Source organism: Pogona vitticeps, chromosome 6, assembly GCF_051106095.1.
Source record: "Pogona vitticeps strain Pit_001003342236 chromosome 6, PviZW2.1, whole genome shotgun sequence".
NCBI lineage: Eukaryota > Metazoa > Chordata > Lepidosauria > Squamata > Agamidae > Pogona > Pogona vitticeps.
Window position 1 is genome coordinate 89,951,403 of NC_135788.1, and position 18,012 is coordinate 89,969,414.

Consider the following 18,012-nt stretch of genomic DNA (forward strand, 5'->3'; position numbering starts at 1 on the left):
TTCAAATGATTAATTTGGGATGCCATATCTGTATTCAACTGATCTACAGCCTTCCAACAGGATTTGAATTTCTGTTGCACAGACGTCATCTGTTTGAAGCAGTTTCAGAATGTAAGGGTCATCTAGCCCTTTCAGAGGCCATTTGTTGTGGTTTTTCTATCAGAAATAGGGCTGAACAAGTTTTGCAGACTTCTGTTGGATTCTATTTGTAAAATCAGTGCTGAATAAAAACTCTGAACTCTACACCCTTTACAAAAAAGTAATCAGAAAAATATTTACCACCCACCCATCTGCCCAACATTTATGATACAGCATCTAGGAGATTTTGTTGCTACACTGAGAAAATTTATTGAGTTTGCAAAGAAGGTAAAGAATTAAAACTGAACATTAGCAACTCTCCGTTTATAATGGAAACTTCCACCTCCCTTCTACACCATAAAATAAAATACAAATCTTCCAAGCCTATTGAGCATGAAAATAAATGAAAACTAGCATCTCCCCCATTACTCATAGACAGATACATAACTATGCTACTGCAGTTTTAAAAAGAAATTTAAGAAGCATTGGATACAGCTTTACTTATTGTATGGAAGAAGTGGTCCAGAAGATGGAAAGTTGGAATAAGAAAATCAACCACTGGTGGAAGTATGGTAACAAAAAGTTCTCACCCTCTTTGGGGTGCAAAAACCACAGTAAATATATCTTCCTATCTCTTGGATAATGTGTGGGCAATCCTGTGATCACTGCTCCAGAAAATGATCTATTCTTCCCCAAGGACATGTACATCACTTGACATTCACTTCTACCAATGCCATCAGAGCATACAGTCAGGATTGCTGTTGGAGCCTCCACTGTTGACATTTGCTATGAGGCTATCTCACAATAGATTTACCAGCAGCCATTTTAAATATCCCACAGAGCTAGATACTGACACTATTTTGCTCTGAGGTGCTGTGGGATGTCTGAAGTGGTGGTTTCCTTGTGAAAATCAGAACAATGCCACTACATGGTAAACATACAGGAGTCAGTGAAGTTCATGAGGGAATTCACAGAGATCATTGCGCTAATAGCCTCTTAAGCCCTACATATAAAAAAGGTGAGAGAATAGTATCTGTATGAAATGACTCTAAATATGTACTATGGCTGCGATCGTACGTACTATGGCTGCGATCGTAGCACAACTATTCAATACAGAATAAAGAAAAATATACCATGCCTATGCTTACCTGCATATATTCTGCGAGTTCAAAGTAAGCCCTTCCAATATGGCACAGCACCCAGCCCGTATTGTAATGATGAGAAGGCAAATGACTCAGTATATGAATAGCTTCTTTACAGTTATAAGAACACAAGGCTAAATATCCTTTCCCCATATCACGAAGAAGACTCATCAAACCTTCTAGGAGAAAAATGTAATAAATACACAGAAGAACAAAGGAGGCTAAGAAAGTATCTGTAAGTACTGGCATCCTACTAGCCACAGATTTCATAATCTCAAAAATCAAAATGTGCTCATCAGTCTGCTTCCCCACCCCCTTCAATTATAAAACAAATAGAATGCCAATGTAGTCTATTAACAGAAAAAATGCTGAGTGAAATGTGGTAGACCTAGGCTCAAACCATCACTTTGAACCAAAACAACCCTTTCCTTGCAACTTCTCTGTGGATTCTTAACAAACAACAATAATAAAAATGGTAACAAAAAACACACACAAAACTTTACAAAGTTAGATTAGCTGAATAGTGCAATTGTATATCACAAAGAAGTTACACCAGGTTATTCAATATTGCCCAAAGCAAATAAACTCCATCTCAGCAAATATATGCTGTTAGTGGTGTCTGCCACCATTCACAGGATATCCCTCCATAATTTTAAGTGATGTGATAGAGCACTTTAGGTTTGCTAAGTCCTCTGCAGATTGTCCCACATGCCCATGACAAGGGAACAAGGGGAAACCTTTGAGATAATACCTCACAAAGTTCTTTGTTCTTGTGAAAGTATTAAGAACTTGACGATCATTCTAACCAGCCAAAAAAGAAACCTGGTTTGAATGTGCTACTGATTTTAGTTTGACTCTATGATTTTCTATTAATTTCTTATTTTTCAACTTAGTCACTTATTCACCCACAGCTTTTGGGATGGAACAAGGTAAACTACAATAAATGAATTCTGAGGAGTATTCTACACACCTGCTGCTGCTTTCTGTAATGTAAATGCCTGGATCTGTGGTGTTACAGAGGTAATCTTTCCTTCTGAAATGATGGACGAGTCAAGTTTGGTGATTTCCAAACTGTCATTTATGTTTGGCTGCGTGATCCCTCCCTTATTGGTTTTACACTTTGTCTTTCGATTTGCAATTTTGGGCGGAAACTTCATTTTTAACTTTTTACTATTCTCCTATGAGAGAAGAACAATTTTTAAAAAAATCTTACAGTCAAAACAAGCAGCAAAATATATTACCTTGCTATAGAAATTTAATGAAATACTTAAAGGTAGAGTTGAGCAACACATAGACCTTGGGAACTACGGTATATACAGTGCCCCAACATCCAGGGCCTCCCAGCACTTCAGGGCCTCACAAGATATTTGCAAAAAAATAATAATAATTGTGAATTGGCTCATAAATCCTCTTGTGCTCTGTAGAGGGCATGGGAGAAATTCTTCCATGTTTGGAGGCCTTCCAACACCCCTGGTCCCACATCCAATTTTTGTATTGGCCAGTAGCAAGTGTAAGGTGAAATTTTAGTTTTAGAAAATCCAGCTTTTGTAAAAAATCTTTACTTGGATGGAGACTATGATGTGGTCCAGTGTCGAGAGATGGAAGTGTACAGCCTCTGAACCTCTAGAGATGAATCCCCACATATCAATCTGAGGCAAAACCAAGGAATGTTTGCCCCTGTTTCTCCCATAATCCCATACCATTGACCATGCTGTTTGGGCCTCTGGGAGTAAAAGTCTACCACTGCAAGATCCTCATTTTAAGACTGAGCTGGGGAATTGAGAGAGAGAGAGAGAGAGAGAAAGATGAGGTGCACAGTAACAGACAGTGAGAGAGCACAAGGCAGTCTTACAAACTCCACCCTCTTTTGGCTGTAGAGTTATTGACTTTTCCCATGGGTCAATGCCATTTCCTAGGATAACCACTCCCCATCTCTACTGTAAGGACATCCTTTTTCTGGGATTAAATCACAAAATTGAAGCTGATGAATGGCCAGTCATTCTAGCCCACCCTCATTATAAAGCAATGAATTGCCTGGCCACCAGACAAGCCACAAAGCAGTGTGCAAGAATTAGATGACCAGAATGAAATTAGTATCTCTCTGCATCTGAGATATATAAATCTTTACCAGTACCTTAATCATACTATGATGACTTTGAATTGGTTTGTGAATCTATTGCTGAAGACACAATACAAAAAAAAAAAAAGATGTACGTCTACAAAAAGATGAAAGGCTCTAGATACTGTTTAAAGAACCATAATTTTAGGGAGGTGGCAAAAAGTAAAGTAGTTTTCAGAGAGTTTACAAGAGTAGCTTCAATACATGCTTTCTATAAGTTATCTATTCTTCACCATCAGGATATAGGGCTGGGTAAACATCCCAAACAAAAGGAGAAATGGTCAGATGGGGAAAAAACAAAAATTTTCCATCTGAATATACTACTGATCTATGACTTTGATAGACTTCTGTCTACACTTATCTATTCTGATGTCCCCTTGTATTTTTATGGGCCAGTATTCTCTAGCAGAACCCTTCAAGCACAGTAGGAATGATGGCACAGGCAACAGTTGCCTGCCACTAATTAAAGTGTTTTTTTAAAGTGACTTTGTCTCTTCACATGTCACTCACATACATTGCAAAATTGAAACAGGAACTCTTGTAACTAGCTGCAACTACTAATGACACAAGTCCTGCCATGCTGGTTGAACTCAGCAAGAGGATATGGGTCACTGTGATTTTAATATGTAAACCAATATGCCAGGACTGGCCGGTTCTTATATGGGACATTAAAGTACCTGAAATAAATGAATGAAATTGTATGTTTGTATTTGTGCAAGAAACTACAAGTATCTTCCCAACCTGAGAAGTATCATCTGCAAGACTGCCATTTAAACAATTTGGGGGTAACCATGAGAACCAGTTTTGTAAGAAAAACAAGGAACCCTAGAGAACTTTAAAAACCAACACACATCCCTTACAAAATACAATAAATAATTTAGAGCCACTCCCACTTGAAACTGAGCCTATGCCACAAAAGTTTACACCATAGTAACTAAGCACCATTTTAATTACACATTAGTTCCTCAAAACATTCCTGCAATCCATTCTTGTTAATTTTTAAGCAAACAATGCTGAAATGCAGAGGTCATTGTCTAGCAACTCTGCATCCTTGGATGGGCCAGCTGATCAACCAAACTCCCATTTACCTTTGTTGTAGAACTATCACTAGAGAACAAGCGTGAACTTCTTCGAGGCAGCACATTAGGTGGAGCAGCAATGGTTGGGCTCAGTACCTGAGGTGTTGTACTAATCAAAGAGGGACAGAGAGAAAACATAAAACATCTCAACACAATTGCCAGCTACTCCTTCTGGAAAATACTGTACAGAAAAAATGCCCCAGCCCTCCATTCTACTACCCAACCAGAACCTCTGGGAAGATGACAACAGTAGGCAAGGCATATGAAAAGTATATGTGTAAACAAGAATTAGAATTATGACCAAGGGCAGATATTTCATACCTTGTTTGTGGGCCTGAACTTTGTGTTTGTGCAACAAGGATTGGCGTTACTTCCCGGCTATTGCCACTTTGCGAGAAGACAGACTTTGTTCCAGTTTGGCTTATTCTGGTGACAGTCTATATAAAAATATATACAACATTGCTGCACATTTGATGCACTGTTTTTAACGAGCTAAAACTTACAAAGCCAATTTACTATACTTATTTACAATTACATAATTTATGTATTATGATCTGCAGAAAATGGCATGCATACTAACGCAATAATGCCTCCAATAACCAATAGACGTTTGCATATGCTATCACAATGACAGATGATTCTTTCCTCTTCTGCACTCTGTGGAATGCAGATGTTTCTTTAGTTTCAATACAACAGAACACTGTGAGATGCCCTGCCATGAGGTTTCACTGGATTCTTTGCTAAAGGAGGATGCATGATTGTCCTCCTGCATCATAGAGCTGCTGCAGTTGTCACCAAGTTTCAGTAGCAGCTGCAACAGGGGCAACCTAAAAGCAGTGGGTCAGTGGTGCCACCTAAAAGTAGAGGAAGTCAATGGTGCCACCCCAGCCCCAAGGTGTCATCCCTCCTTCTAAGGAACAAACCAAACAAGGGTACTTCCAATTAATCTACTTTATTCATAATTAACTATTTGATTAGCAAAACAATGCAGTTTTGTAGCCATTTTAGGAAACATACATTTCTGTCTACCCTTATCTATTCTGATTTTGCCTTCAACTGCTGGTTTTGGCATCCATTGCTACCTTCACAAAGTGCATCCCCATAAGTCTGTGTAATTTTGAGACACCACTTTGCACAGTAGAAGCAACAGACAATGATAGAGTCCATTTTACTGCATCAGTAGACATGGTCTAGAGGGGCGGGGTAAAAATCAAATAAATAAATAAATAAATAAAATAAATACTACTGAATTCTGTACATGTACACCCAGTATGAATCTTTTGCAGAGGGAATTTCTAAGCACAGCATATTGCACAACATAGTATTTGCAATAGCACATATCAATTCTCTATCACCACCACCAGGTTGGCCTCAAAATACATTTGGGTTTTCTGATGGGAGAAGTGTAAGAAAAGGACCATAGAACCATTTCAGAAAGTTCAGAAAAACCAAACATAGGAAACCTTTGGGTGCTGAGTGAAATACCAAGACAGAAAGACTTCGAATGCATGCACATGGAGCATCTTGGACAGTTAAGTAGAGGTCCACATATATTGATTATCTTTCATTACATCTCCCTTGCCAATGCCCCACTGCTATTGAAAAAAGGCAGGTTTGCTAAGGGAGGAAAGTAACGTTAGATCTGGTTGGAAGAGGCAAACTCTGTTGGGAGCTAAGCTGAGATGGTACAGATTTTCAAATTAGGAGTACTTGTTTCCTGAACATGTCAGGCATTAATTAGATTCCTACTCTTAGCTCCAACTATTAAAAAATACTGTACTATAGAACTTTAACAGAAAATAATGTAAGAATTCTGTTTTTATAATAAATTATCTTAAATAATAAAATTCTAACTAGATCCTTGGAATAAGCCAAACAAAGATTATATCAATTATTATAATTCTTTTCTGCTGCAGTTCTTCCATCAGAGATTATCCAGCAATAAGCCTGGCAGTTCCCTCTGTAGTAGAATATCTGACTGCAGATAAAAGAACTGTAGGGCAAAAACACAGGAGCTGAACAGTCTTCAAAGTACTTCAACGAATCTGGAAATATTTATCTTGGAATGTTTCAGAACTAGTAGCCAGAATGCTACATGTCCTTGCCTTCCACCTCACATGCACCCCCTTGAATACAAGATACCTTCTTGGAAGGGGCTCCTGGAGGTGGCACATCAATTACGGAAGAAGAATTTGTGCAGTTTTGTAAATAGGATCCATCTCCAGGGCTAGGGGTTTCTAACGGCAAAATCCCAAAGCTGAGAAAACATAAAAGAGTGTTTCAAAATAGACATGTTTCCTAAAAGCAAGGTTTGCTTTGGATGGGGAAAAGAGACAAGAAGAGAGAAAGAGAAATTCAATTTTTTTTTTCAATGAGGGGAAACTTGAAAGGCTAAGGAATGTATCCAGATGCTGGTTACTTCATAGGATGCCCACAGGTATCACTGTAACCACAGAGTCCTCCTTTTACTGATCAGGTTCTCTGATCCTCCTGATATTGTTTTATTTTTAAATATTTCTTTGTAAATTAACTGTTGCTGTAAAGCAAAACATTGTCCTCAGGTACCATCTTTTATTTTCTGTAGCCCCTAGAAGCAAGGCAGGTAGCTGTAGCTCAGCTCCTCATTTTGAAACACACCCTTGTACTAAAGTTAAAAAAAGTCAGCTGACAGTAGGGCATGGAGAGGGGCAGAGGAGATGATGAGAACTGTATGTTTTGCCTGCACTGTATGTCTGTATTTTGCCTATACTGTGCTGTGTGTTTTTTGCCTGTGTTGTGAGTGTTGTTAGGAAGTGGTGCATTTTCTGCAGGGGGAGGATTACTTCTGTATATTTCTTTGAATATCAGCACTTGCCATTTGTGAAACAGGTATTGTGCCCTGGGGACAAAACCCTGTGATTTGGCCTTTAGGATTAAGAACCTACTTCTACCTTGTATTCAGTTTGTCTGCTGAATTACTTGCCTCTAAGCCATATCAGGTTGCCTTCTGTGAAATGGGTGTCAGAACAGAAAATGAGGTTCAAAAGAGTGGTTTTGTATTGGGAACTTAGAACCAATCTTTGCCTTTTTATGAGGTTCATTAACAATTTTGTTTTATGGTTGTTGTGGGTTTTTTGGGCTCTTTGGCCGTGTTCTGAAGGTTGTTCTTCCTAACGTTTTGCCAGTCTCTGTGGCCGGCATCTTCAGAGGACAGCACTCTGTGCTCTGGTGAGAGCACAGATTTTGTTTTAGCTTTTCCAGAAACTGGTTATTTTGTGATTGGCCATGGTCTCCCAGCAACTTGTTTGTGACAATGCCCACGTGCCTATGGGCTCAAAAAGGGTGATAATACTTACTATAGCTACTTGGTTTTCTTTTTAATTTTACCCCCTACAGCCCAGGACTATGTTTAATTAATTAATTAATTAAATTTCTATCCCACCCATCTAAACCAAGGGTCTACTCTGGGCAGCTTACAAATCTAAAAACAATAAAAACAATGAGCATATATTATAAATCCAAGATGGCAAAAGTGTAAGAAATTAAGATACGGCAGGAGGGAAATCCTGTCCAAATAGGCAGGTCTTAAGTTTGTTCTTGAAAACACCCAGAGAGGGAGCCAGGCGGATCTCCGCTGTCAAGTTGTTCCAAAGGCAAGGGGCCACTGTTGAGAAGGCCTGGTTCCTCGTGCTTTCCTTCTGGACCTCCCTCAGCATTAGGCCTCTTAGCCACCCGGCCTGGCTGGAACAAGTGACTGGATGGGAGGAGGCACTCTGCCAGCTATCAAGGGCCTAAACCATTTAGGGCTTACATATAATCATAAGAACTTTGAAATCAACACGAAAATAAATGGGCAGCCAATGCAAGGCAGCCACAGTGTGGGGGAAATATGGTGGTATCTTTTCACCCAAGTAAGAAGTCTGGCTGCCATATTCTGCACCATCTAAAGTTTCCATGCTAGTCTCAAAGGCAGCCCCATGTAGAGCACATTACTGTAATCTAATCTCGAGACTACGCGTGCATGGACCAAAGTGGTGAGTGCCCCCACATCAAGATAGGGACACAGCTGGACAATCCACCGAAGATGGAGATATGTGGAACGGACCACTGATGACACCTGGGTCCAGATGTACACTCAAACTGCGAACCTCACTCTTGGTGGTAATGCACTGGCTTAAAATTTTTGAGGGAAGAGAATCCATGAGCAACAATGAAAAAAATAGTTGTTGTAGGTTTTCCGGGCTGTTTGGTCAGGTTCTGGAGGTTTTTCTTCCTAACATTTTGCCACTCTCTGTGGCCAGCATCTTCAGAGGACCAGAGTTAGAACTCTGTCTGTGTTCTGGTCTAGTGTGGGGGATAGTTGAGTATTTGTAGCTGTGGGAATGAAAAAACTCTTTTTAAAAAATATTCAGATGTTTAAGAGGCAGCATTTTCAAATTTGGCCAAATCATTTCAAGGTATGGAACACTGCAGACTAGATACATTGCTATCCGTTGCCAGCCATCACACTAATAAGTTGATATGCACATACTGATTTAATGTACAAAAAATCAGCAAATGGAAGCAACTTCCAAACTTCCATCATAGAGACTAACTTCTGATGGGCCAATGGCTAAATATATGATCATCCAATTAGTCAGATGAGGTAGGTTATGTTGAGAGAACAATTCCTCCCAAACATCATCATCATCATTATCCCTTCATGCAGTTCATGTTCAGGTAAGATAGGCAGAGGGGTTTGGGTTTCCAATGCGTAAACTCAGTAGTTCAGGCACTGCATCATTCTTTGGCAAACAGAATTTCAAAAGCGTGGGTGGACAAAGTCTGCCCCTTTAGATCTTCCAATGGAGAAGCATGCTGGGAACTGGAGACCAATAATATTTGGAGGACCATAACTTGCTCAGAAACCCCACTTCCTTGTGTCAGTTCCAGAAGGATAACTGTATATAAATACAAGCAGGAATCCTGAAATTCCTTCAAGTTTTATAGACTTAGCTACAGAATGCAAAGTTTCATTGAACCTTACTGGAGCTTATATCTTAATAAAATGCACAGGATTGCATTGTAATTGTGGTATAGTTTTTGGGATTAGGGTCCACTGGCAGATGCAAGAACACATGTGAAAAGGGAGGATATGCATTGGGATTAATCTGTTCCTGTCAGAAGCTGAAATAAAAACAAGATTAAAATGACAGAAGTCTGATACAAAAATGTCAATATTCAGAAATCGGGGAAAGAACAATTGTTATCTTTCAAAATATTCTGCTGCTGATATGAAAACCAATAGCAAAAAGAGCTGAAAGGAAGATTTCAGGGTAGTGACTGTTTATCTACAAAATTAATTCTATTTAAATCTTGATTTTTTTCATAGATTTACCTCCTACTACAGCTGGAAATAGGCAGAATTAGGAAGACTATATTATCACTAATTATTGCAATTGTAAAGAGCCATTTTTCTTACACACACCTGATCTTTGCACTCCACATTTTAAAGCCATTTACCACTATTGTTAATAATATTGTTTCCTCTTCCAGTATTCATATATGTGTTCTTGTATCTGATGAAACAGATTCTAACTGGCAGAAGCATATGCCACAATAATAATTAATGTGCTACAGTACTCTGTATTAATGTTCTATAGCAGTGTTCCATGGGGAAAATATGGTTTCAGGTTCCCTACCTTGGTGTTAATGGACTCAGGGCAGCTGGTCCACCCAGAAGACTCCGGCCAGTTTTTGGTTTGTTTTGAACCTGTTTAGCTAAGAAGGCAGTTCCTGATCCAAGAGGTACAGCATCAGGAGAAATTACAGCCGAGTCAATATAGGAGATGGAGGAATCTGTGTTGGAGGAATATTTAGAGTTGGAGGACTCCAGGTTGAGTCTGTTTAATTCCTGAAATGGAAAACCACTTTTAAAATAATAATAATAAAGTACACAATTTATTTCCAACAAGCACTCACAGCATAAGTAGTGATGGTGGAACTGAAATAGTTCTGGCAAAAACTTACAAGTGTATCTTGTGGCGTCTCTGTAAGAACTGTTTCTGGCTGTCTGTGGGGTATGGTGTGATTAGACACCACTGTTGTGCATGTGTTAGGCAAGCAGCTGCTAAAGTTTTGTATAGATGTTAACTTGAATGTTTGGTCAGGGTCTGGCTTCTCACCTGTGATCCAAAAAAAAGGGTATTTGGGGTGGAATGAAAAGACATTATTTATGACAGCGGTGAGAAAAAGAATGTATTTTATAGTATCTCCACCTAACCCCACAGCAAGGAATTGCTGCTGAAATTTATGATAACAACCAACTATTTAAAATAATAAAGAACATACCCACACAGTACAATGTGCTTATGGAGTTCAATAATCTTCGTATGCTCACTGAAATCTGATTACGCAAACTAGTAGGTCTACTTCAGATAGAGGGCAATTGTTCTTACACAAATGTAAGTAAACAAATCAGGACCTCATTGCTAACTGTTATGCTTCTAGAGATATATGTCTGTCTGTGCATTTCTAAAAAGGTGCAGAATAGCTGGATTAGACTGAAGTTCATTTAGTCCAACAGAATCCTGCTTCCAATAGTGACCAACCAGATAGACACCTACAGCAAGGGCTTTTATGGCACATTATACCACACTAGACAATACTGGCCAGCATCCTGTTGTATAGTCACCTGATCATAATAAGAATGATGTACCCAGCAGTGGCATCTTAATGCTTCAATTTCAGGTTGTGTACAACTTGTACAGAATCAAACAAGATTGCATGCAATCCAGAATATAAACAGAGACTTTTTAGTTGGTGATAGTGTGCTGCTGCTGTTGATATCATTTGTGCTACTGTGCAATTATGCAACAGGATTTTGGCCATTTTATCAAACACTACAAAGCATCTCTGGAATCTGGGCTGGATAAATCAAGACTTATGCAAATGAAATAGTTTGGCAATTGTCAAAGAAATGATTCTCACCAATTCCCCCTCTGCACTTCAGCCTCCAAATTTCCAGAAGTTTGGGAGATTCACTGCTAATACTTTAAGACCAACATTACTATGAATCACAGGAACTCAAAGAACAGACTGCTACAACTCTTCTTTTCTACACTGCTTAGTCATAGCAAAAACCCACTAACCTATATAAATCTTGACCATACACATAAACTTGTGTGCATGAACTCTTAGGAGACAGACATGTTGATTTATACTGGCCTAAGTGCAACATCCTAAACTGCAGCAGTGCATTGCTATTAGACAAGTCACTACAGTATTTGCATCTCTCACTACATGCTAGTCACATGAGCTGGTGTGTGATGAGGGACATAAGCAGCAACTCATTAACTAGCAGCAAATCACCACTGAAATTTATGCCAATGCACTTCTGCTGACATAACTATCCAATAGTATTCTGGCTGTTAACATATAAGAACCTGTGCGAACCTACCGAACTGGCTGTATGATCAGAGAAAGGAAATCTTTTATTTGTTACAAATATGTCATGATTTTCCTCCAATGAGCTCAAAGACATACATGGTTCTCTTCCTCCCCACTTTAGCCACACAACCACTCTGTGAGGTCAGTCAGGCCAATGAGTTCCACGACAGACAAAGCATCCAAACCCAAGTTTCTTGAGTCCTAGTCCAATATTTTAATTACTATATCATAATGGCTGTCCTACTCAGAGTCCCACACAACCTCAGGACAAATAATAATGCTTAAATAAAAATTGAGATACTGGTAAAAAACATTTTTTTAAGTTCCCGTACTGCAGCCCTAAGAGAATGCAAAAGCTAAGCAGGCATGGAGGCAATCATTGAACACTTCCTCTCCCCCCCCTTTTTTTGGGTCAAAATCAGGAATACATGAGGTCTAGAAGTTCCTATCTCCCCAGAAAAGCAGAAAAACCTACCTATTTCACACAGCGATTCGAAAGGAGACCAGAGGAAAGGATTTAAACTAAGGCTCTTTTGGTAACATTCAGATCCTTTGGCAAGCCGATCTGTCTTGCTGTTATTGAGAAAGAGGAGGAAAACCACTGAGCAGATAGTTCGGCAGCAAGTTGGAACAACAATTCACTTTCCATGGCTTGATTAAATAACCCCTAAAACCCCTTTTGCAAACAGCTACCAATATTTTGGAAAGCTGCATGGATGTGGGGACATTTATCCATTTCCTACTTGAGCAACCTACTTCAGAAAATTGACTACAGAGCTTCTATGAGGAAGAGAATTGGTTCAGTTGTACTAAACCCTTTCTAAAAAGAGGTTTTCTATCTCAGGAAGAGTAGGAAGCCACAAAAATGACATTTTTTTGCCCTTTCTTCTTTATTTATTTATTTATTTATTTATTTTATTTTGTTACATACAGCACTGATGTTACCTGTCTGTCATGGGTTTGGAGGGAAAGTTCCATCCTATGGGGAGTGGAAGGCGGGACATCAGGAGGAGGGGCTGTACTGTATATATATGTGAAGCCTGTGTGGTGAAGTGAGGAGACGCTGGGGTGTGAAGAAGCAGCAGCTGGGAAGAAGAAGCTGGTGTGGGAGTCTGTGTGTCAGACAGGGTACTACTGTGTGTCAGAGTACCAACCTGATAGGTTCAGGTGTCTGTTGGTTAGCCAGAACTGATAGGTTCAGGGTCTGTGCTTCAAGTTAAGGGTTCTGTGTGAACCAAACTGTATGCATGTATGAATGAGAATAAGCCACGTTACTTTATCTTATTCACCTGATCATTTTATTTTCCCTGTGTGTTGTATTTAAATAAACCTTATTCTTTTATTTGTTGAAAATCCATCCCTGGTCTGTGTGACTTCTTATAGGGAATGGTTGGTGGCAGCTTAGTTAACGTGTGGCAGATCCCAGTAGGTCTGGGTTTGTCACATTGATTGGTGTCCAGCGTGTGGGATACGACTGGTCCAGTTGTCCAGCGGTCCAGCAAAGCCTTGGCAAGTGTGCCCAGAGCAAGGGGGGGTCTAGTCAGGGACAATCTGAGGCGTGTAGGTAATCTTCTAGGTGTACCTCACGGGGAGGTGCGCTAGTGGAAGAACGTGCCAACTGGGGAGACTAGATTAGGGTGCTCTGAGGCAGCCTGTTTTTGGCGGGAAAAAAAACTGAGGCAAAACTGTGAAATAGAAGTGATTTAGCCTGCCTGCTGAGAGGCCTAGCAGAGGGGGGTAGACTCTGACTCGCTACAGTTGCAAGTAGTGCTGAAGGACAGCAGCAATCTATAGGGAAAGCTGGTTCTGAGGCAAAAGAAAAAAAAAAGTGGTCGTTTTATTTTGAGGCTTGACTTTTTAAAGCAGCCTGTTCTGAGGGGGGATTATGCCCTTGACTCGAAGCCAAGTGGCGGAAATGGGTGAAGTGAAAGACCCCCAGATTGACCAAGGTTCTGAGGATGAATTTGGCTCAGTGCAAGGTGACAGCACAGGAGAGCAGAACCCAGAACTCAGAAAATTGCTCATAGCCCAACAGCATGAACTGAGGATGAGGCAATTTGAAATGGAGGAAAGGGAAAGAGAGGAAAGATTAGAGAGAGAAAGAAGGCAATTTGAATTGGAATTGCAGAGAGAGAAAATGGCGTTTGAATTAAAAAAATTGGAACTGATGAACCAGAACAATAATAACAATAGGGATTCTGAGGGAGGCCAACTGTCTAAAGCTGACCTGAAGAAATTCCCTGTGTACCACAAGGGAGATTGTCCTGAGGTGTTCTTTTCCCTAGTGGAAAGAGCGTTTGTGGACTTCTCAGTGAGGGAAACTGAGAAGATGACCATCATGCGATCTTTAATCAGTGGTAGCCTGGCTGAGGTCTATGCTGAGATGCCTGAGGAACTGATGAAAGATTTTGCAGAGTTTAAAAAACTGGTGTTTGCAAGACATGGGATAAATGCGGAACAGCTGAGGCAAAGATTCAGGTCCCTCACAAAAAAACCAGAGCAGACTTTTACCCAAGTGGGGGCCCAATTGGTGAGGCTGCTTGAGAAATGGCTATCTCAGGAGGGGACAGAGACCTACCAGCAGCTTAAAGACTTGATAGCGCTGGAACAGTTCTATTCAGTCCTGCATGGGGAACTGAAATTCCAGGTGAGGGAAAGGAAACCGAAATCTGTGGCAGAAGCCGCCGAGATTGCAGATTTTATTTACCAGATAAGAAAGCCCTTAGGTGAGGAGAAATCTGTAGGAAAACCCAAAGAAACCTACAGCAAGTACTCTCAGGGACCAGGGAAAAACCAGCAAGGGGGAGGGGCCCATGGTGCAGGGAAGCCCTCAGAAATGAAACCAAGACCTCAGATTTTGGAGGGAAAACCAAAACAAGATGAGAGAGAATCAAAATATAGCAGAAAATGCTATTTCTGTCAGGGAAAGGGCCATCTAATCTCAGAGTGTGAGAAATTAAGGCAGCTAAAAGGAATGGTGCCTCAGGATTCGAGTGGGACCAAGCCAAAAGCTGTGTTCTGTGTCCAGAAAGAGCAAGGCTCATTGTCACTGAGGGAGCCTGTTGCCATGGCTACTCAATCTGGAACAGCTACATCTGCTGATCAGGCTGAGGAAAATGGTCCTCTTGTAGAGGTCAGGCGCTGCCTGTTGGTGAGAACAGATTCCCAGTTGTTTGAGACAGCAGGGGTGGACGTAGGAATACTTGGCCATCAGTATCGGGGGCTGCGGGACACTTGTTCCCAGGTGTTACATAACAGCACTGATGTTACCTGTCTGTCATGGGTTTGGAGGGAAAGTTCCATCCTATGGGGAGTGGAAGGCGGGACATCAGGAGGAGGGGCTGTACTGTATAAATATGTGATGCCTGTGTGGTGAAGGGGGATGCTGAGACAGACTGTGAGACACTGGGTTGGGACGAAGCAGCAGCTGGGGAAGAAGAAGCTGTTGTGGGAGTCTGGGTGTCTGACAGGGTACTACTGTGTGTCAGAGTACCAGCCTGAAAGGTTCAGGGGTCTGTTGGTTAGCCAGAACTGATGGGTTCAGGGTCTGTGCTTTAAGTTAAAGGTTCTAGGTGAACCAAACTGTATGCTTGTGTGTGTGAGAATAAGCCACGTTACTTTATTTTATTCACCTGATTGTTTTATTTACCCTGTTTGTATCTAAAATAAACCTTATTCTTTTATTGTTTAAAAATCCATCCCTGGTCTGTGTGACTTATTATAGGGAATGGTTGGTGGCAGCTTAGTAACTGTGTGATAGATCCCAGTAGGTCTGGGTTTGTCACATTGATTGGTGTCCAGCGTGTGGGATACGACTGGTCCAGTTGTCCAGCGGTCCAGCAAAGCCTTGGCAAGGGTGCCCAGAGCAAGGGGGGTCTAGTCAGGGACAGTCTGAGGCGCGTAGGTAATCTTCTAGGTGTACCTCACGGGGAGGTGCACTAGTAGAAGAACGTGCCAACTGGGGAGACTTAGATTAAGGTGCTCTGAGGCAGCCTGATTTTGGCGGGAAAACGCTGAGGCAAAACTGCGTAGCAACAGTGAGCTAGCTTGCCAGCTGAGAGGCCCAGCAGAGGGGGGTAGGCTCTGACTCGATACTGTTGCAAATTTAGTGCTGAAGAACAGCAGCAATCTCTGGGGAGAGCTGGTTCTGAGGCAAAAAGGAAAAAAGTGGTCGTTTTATTTTGAGGCTTGACTTTTTAAAGCAGCCTGTTCTGAGGGGGGGGTTATGCCCTTGACTCGAAGCCAAGTAGCAGAAATGAGTGAAGTGAAAGACCCCCAGATTGACCAAGGTTCTGAGGAGGAATTTGGCTCAGTGCAGGGTGACAGCACGGGAGAACAGACCTTAGAACTCAGAAAAATGCTCCTAGCCCAACAGCATGAATTTAGAATGAGACAATTGGATAGGGAGGCCAGAGAAAGAGCTGAAATCAGTCAGGCAGAGGCAGATGCCAAGAAAAGGGGAATGGCCATGAGGATAGAAGAGATGGAACTGGAACACAGAGTTAGAATGGCACAATTAAAATTAACATTCCTAAATAAGAAAAATAACAACTTATCAGTTGAAGAAATTGCGGAAAGAGAAAAGTATGAGGCTCAGGTCAGACAAAGTGAGCAAGATCTTGAAAAATATAATCAGCAAAAAGACATTAAATTAAAAGAAATCAGAGATGAGACTGAAGAAAAAGTAAAAGAGATAAAAGCTAGGGCTGAGGAAGAAATTTTACAGATCAGGGCTGAGTTTGAGGCTAAGCGAAAGGAGCTGGATTTGAGAATAAAAGGGAAGAAATTGCAGCAAGGGGGAGGGGCCCATGGTGAAGGGAAGCCCTCAGATATGAAACCAAGACCTCAGATTTTGGAGGGAAAACCAAAACAAGATGAGAGAGAATCAAAATATACCAGAAAATGCTATTTCTGTCAGGGAAAGGGTCATCTAATCTCAGAGTGTGAGAAATTAAAGCAGCTAAAAGGAATGGTGCCTCAGAATTCTAGTGGGACCAAGCCAAAAGCTGTGTTCTGTGTCCAGAAAGAGCAAAGCTCATTGTCACAGAGGGAGCCTGTTGCCATGACTACTCAGTCTGGAACAGCTACCTCTGCTGATCAGGCTGAGGAAAATGGTCCTCTTGGGGAGGTAAAGCGCTGCTTGCTGGTAAAAACAGATTCTCAGTTGTTTGAGACAGCTGGGGTGGACGTAGGAATACTTGACCGTCAGTATAGGGGGCTGCGGGACACTTGTTCCCAGGTAACCCTGTGCCATCCAGATATCATCCCTAGGGAGTTTATAATCCCAAATGAGAGCATGAAGGTGGCAGGGATTGAGGGGCAGATAATCTCTCTGCCAGTAGCAGAGGTACCTGTCAACTTTCAAGGCTGGAGGGGAGATTGGCGGATAGCGATTTCATCTACTCTGCCAGCAGCCGTGCTCGTGGGAAATGACCTGGCTGAACATGTGAAACGGGTGCTAGTGATTACACGCTCACAAGCCACCACAGGGACAGTTCAAGGGGGTAATGATGAGCCAGAGACGGAAGCAGAGGGGAGTTCAGAAGCTGTGGTGGAAACCTTAACCACAGACAGCAGATTTGGACAAGAGCAAAAGGCAGACGCCACTCTCCAAAAGTGTTTTGAACAGGTGACTGACGCCCAGCTAACACCTGAAACCCCAGTGAGATTTCTGGAGGAAAAGGGGATTTTATATAGAGAAACCCTGAGGAATATCTCAAAAGGGGGAGATGGGATCAGAAGTCAGCTGGTGGTACCTGAAAAGTATCGCCCCATGATCTTACAAAGGGGTCACTCTGACATGTTTGCTGCACACTTAGGGGTGAAAGGGCCCCTTGATTTGATCAAACAAATTTGGGAGCAGATCACCCAGGATGACTCACAAGACGTTGTGACATACATAGACACCTTAATGAATGACCTAAGGAGAAATCTAGAGCTGGCAGCAGAAAACCTGCAAGCTCAGAAGGTCAGACAGAAAACATGGTATGACCACAAAGCTAGAGAGAGGCACTTTGACCCAGGGGAGGAAGTGCTCTGGCTTAGGCCCTGCAGAGAGAATAAACTGCAGCTCAAATGGGCAGGACCATATAGGGTCATTTCCAAGATGTCAGACCTGAACTACCTAATAGAGCAGGAGGAGAACCAAGCAAGGAGGGTGGTTCATGTGAATGCCCTAAAACCCTAC

At 41.5% G+C, this 18,012-nt stretch overlaps 1 protein-coding gene across 2 annotated transcripts in view; it reads right to left on the reverse strand.

Moving 5' to 3' along the window:
• Positions 1-18,012, reverse strand: part of CDC27 (cell division cycle 27) — a 48,543-nt gene that overhangs the window by 8,289 nt on the left and 22,242 nt on the right. The window contains exons 5-12 of one of the 2 annotated variants that reach the window (XM_073004205.2): positions 12,301-12,398; positions 10,407-10,561; positions 10,079-10,290; positions 6,561-6,675; positions 4,740-4,855; positions 4,428-4,527; positions 2,191-2,398; positions 1,227-1,396 (exon numbers count right to left, since the gene is read on the reverse strand). In XM_073004205.2, coding sequence (XP_072860306.1) covers positions 1,227-1,396; positions 2,191-2,398; positions 4,428-4,527; positions 4,740-4,855; positions 6,561-6,675; positions 10,079-10,290; positions 10,407-10,561; positions 12,301-12,398 — 1,174 coding nt within the window. Of the gene's footprint in view, positions 1-1,226; positions 1,400-2,190; positions 2,399-4,427; positions 4,528-4,739; positions 4,856-6,560; positions 6,676-10,078; positions 10,291-10,406; positions 10,562-12,300; positions 12,399-18,012 lie in introns of both variants that reach the window. The other variant, XM_073004204.2, reaches the window with a different exon arrangement.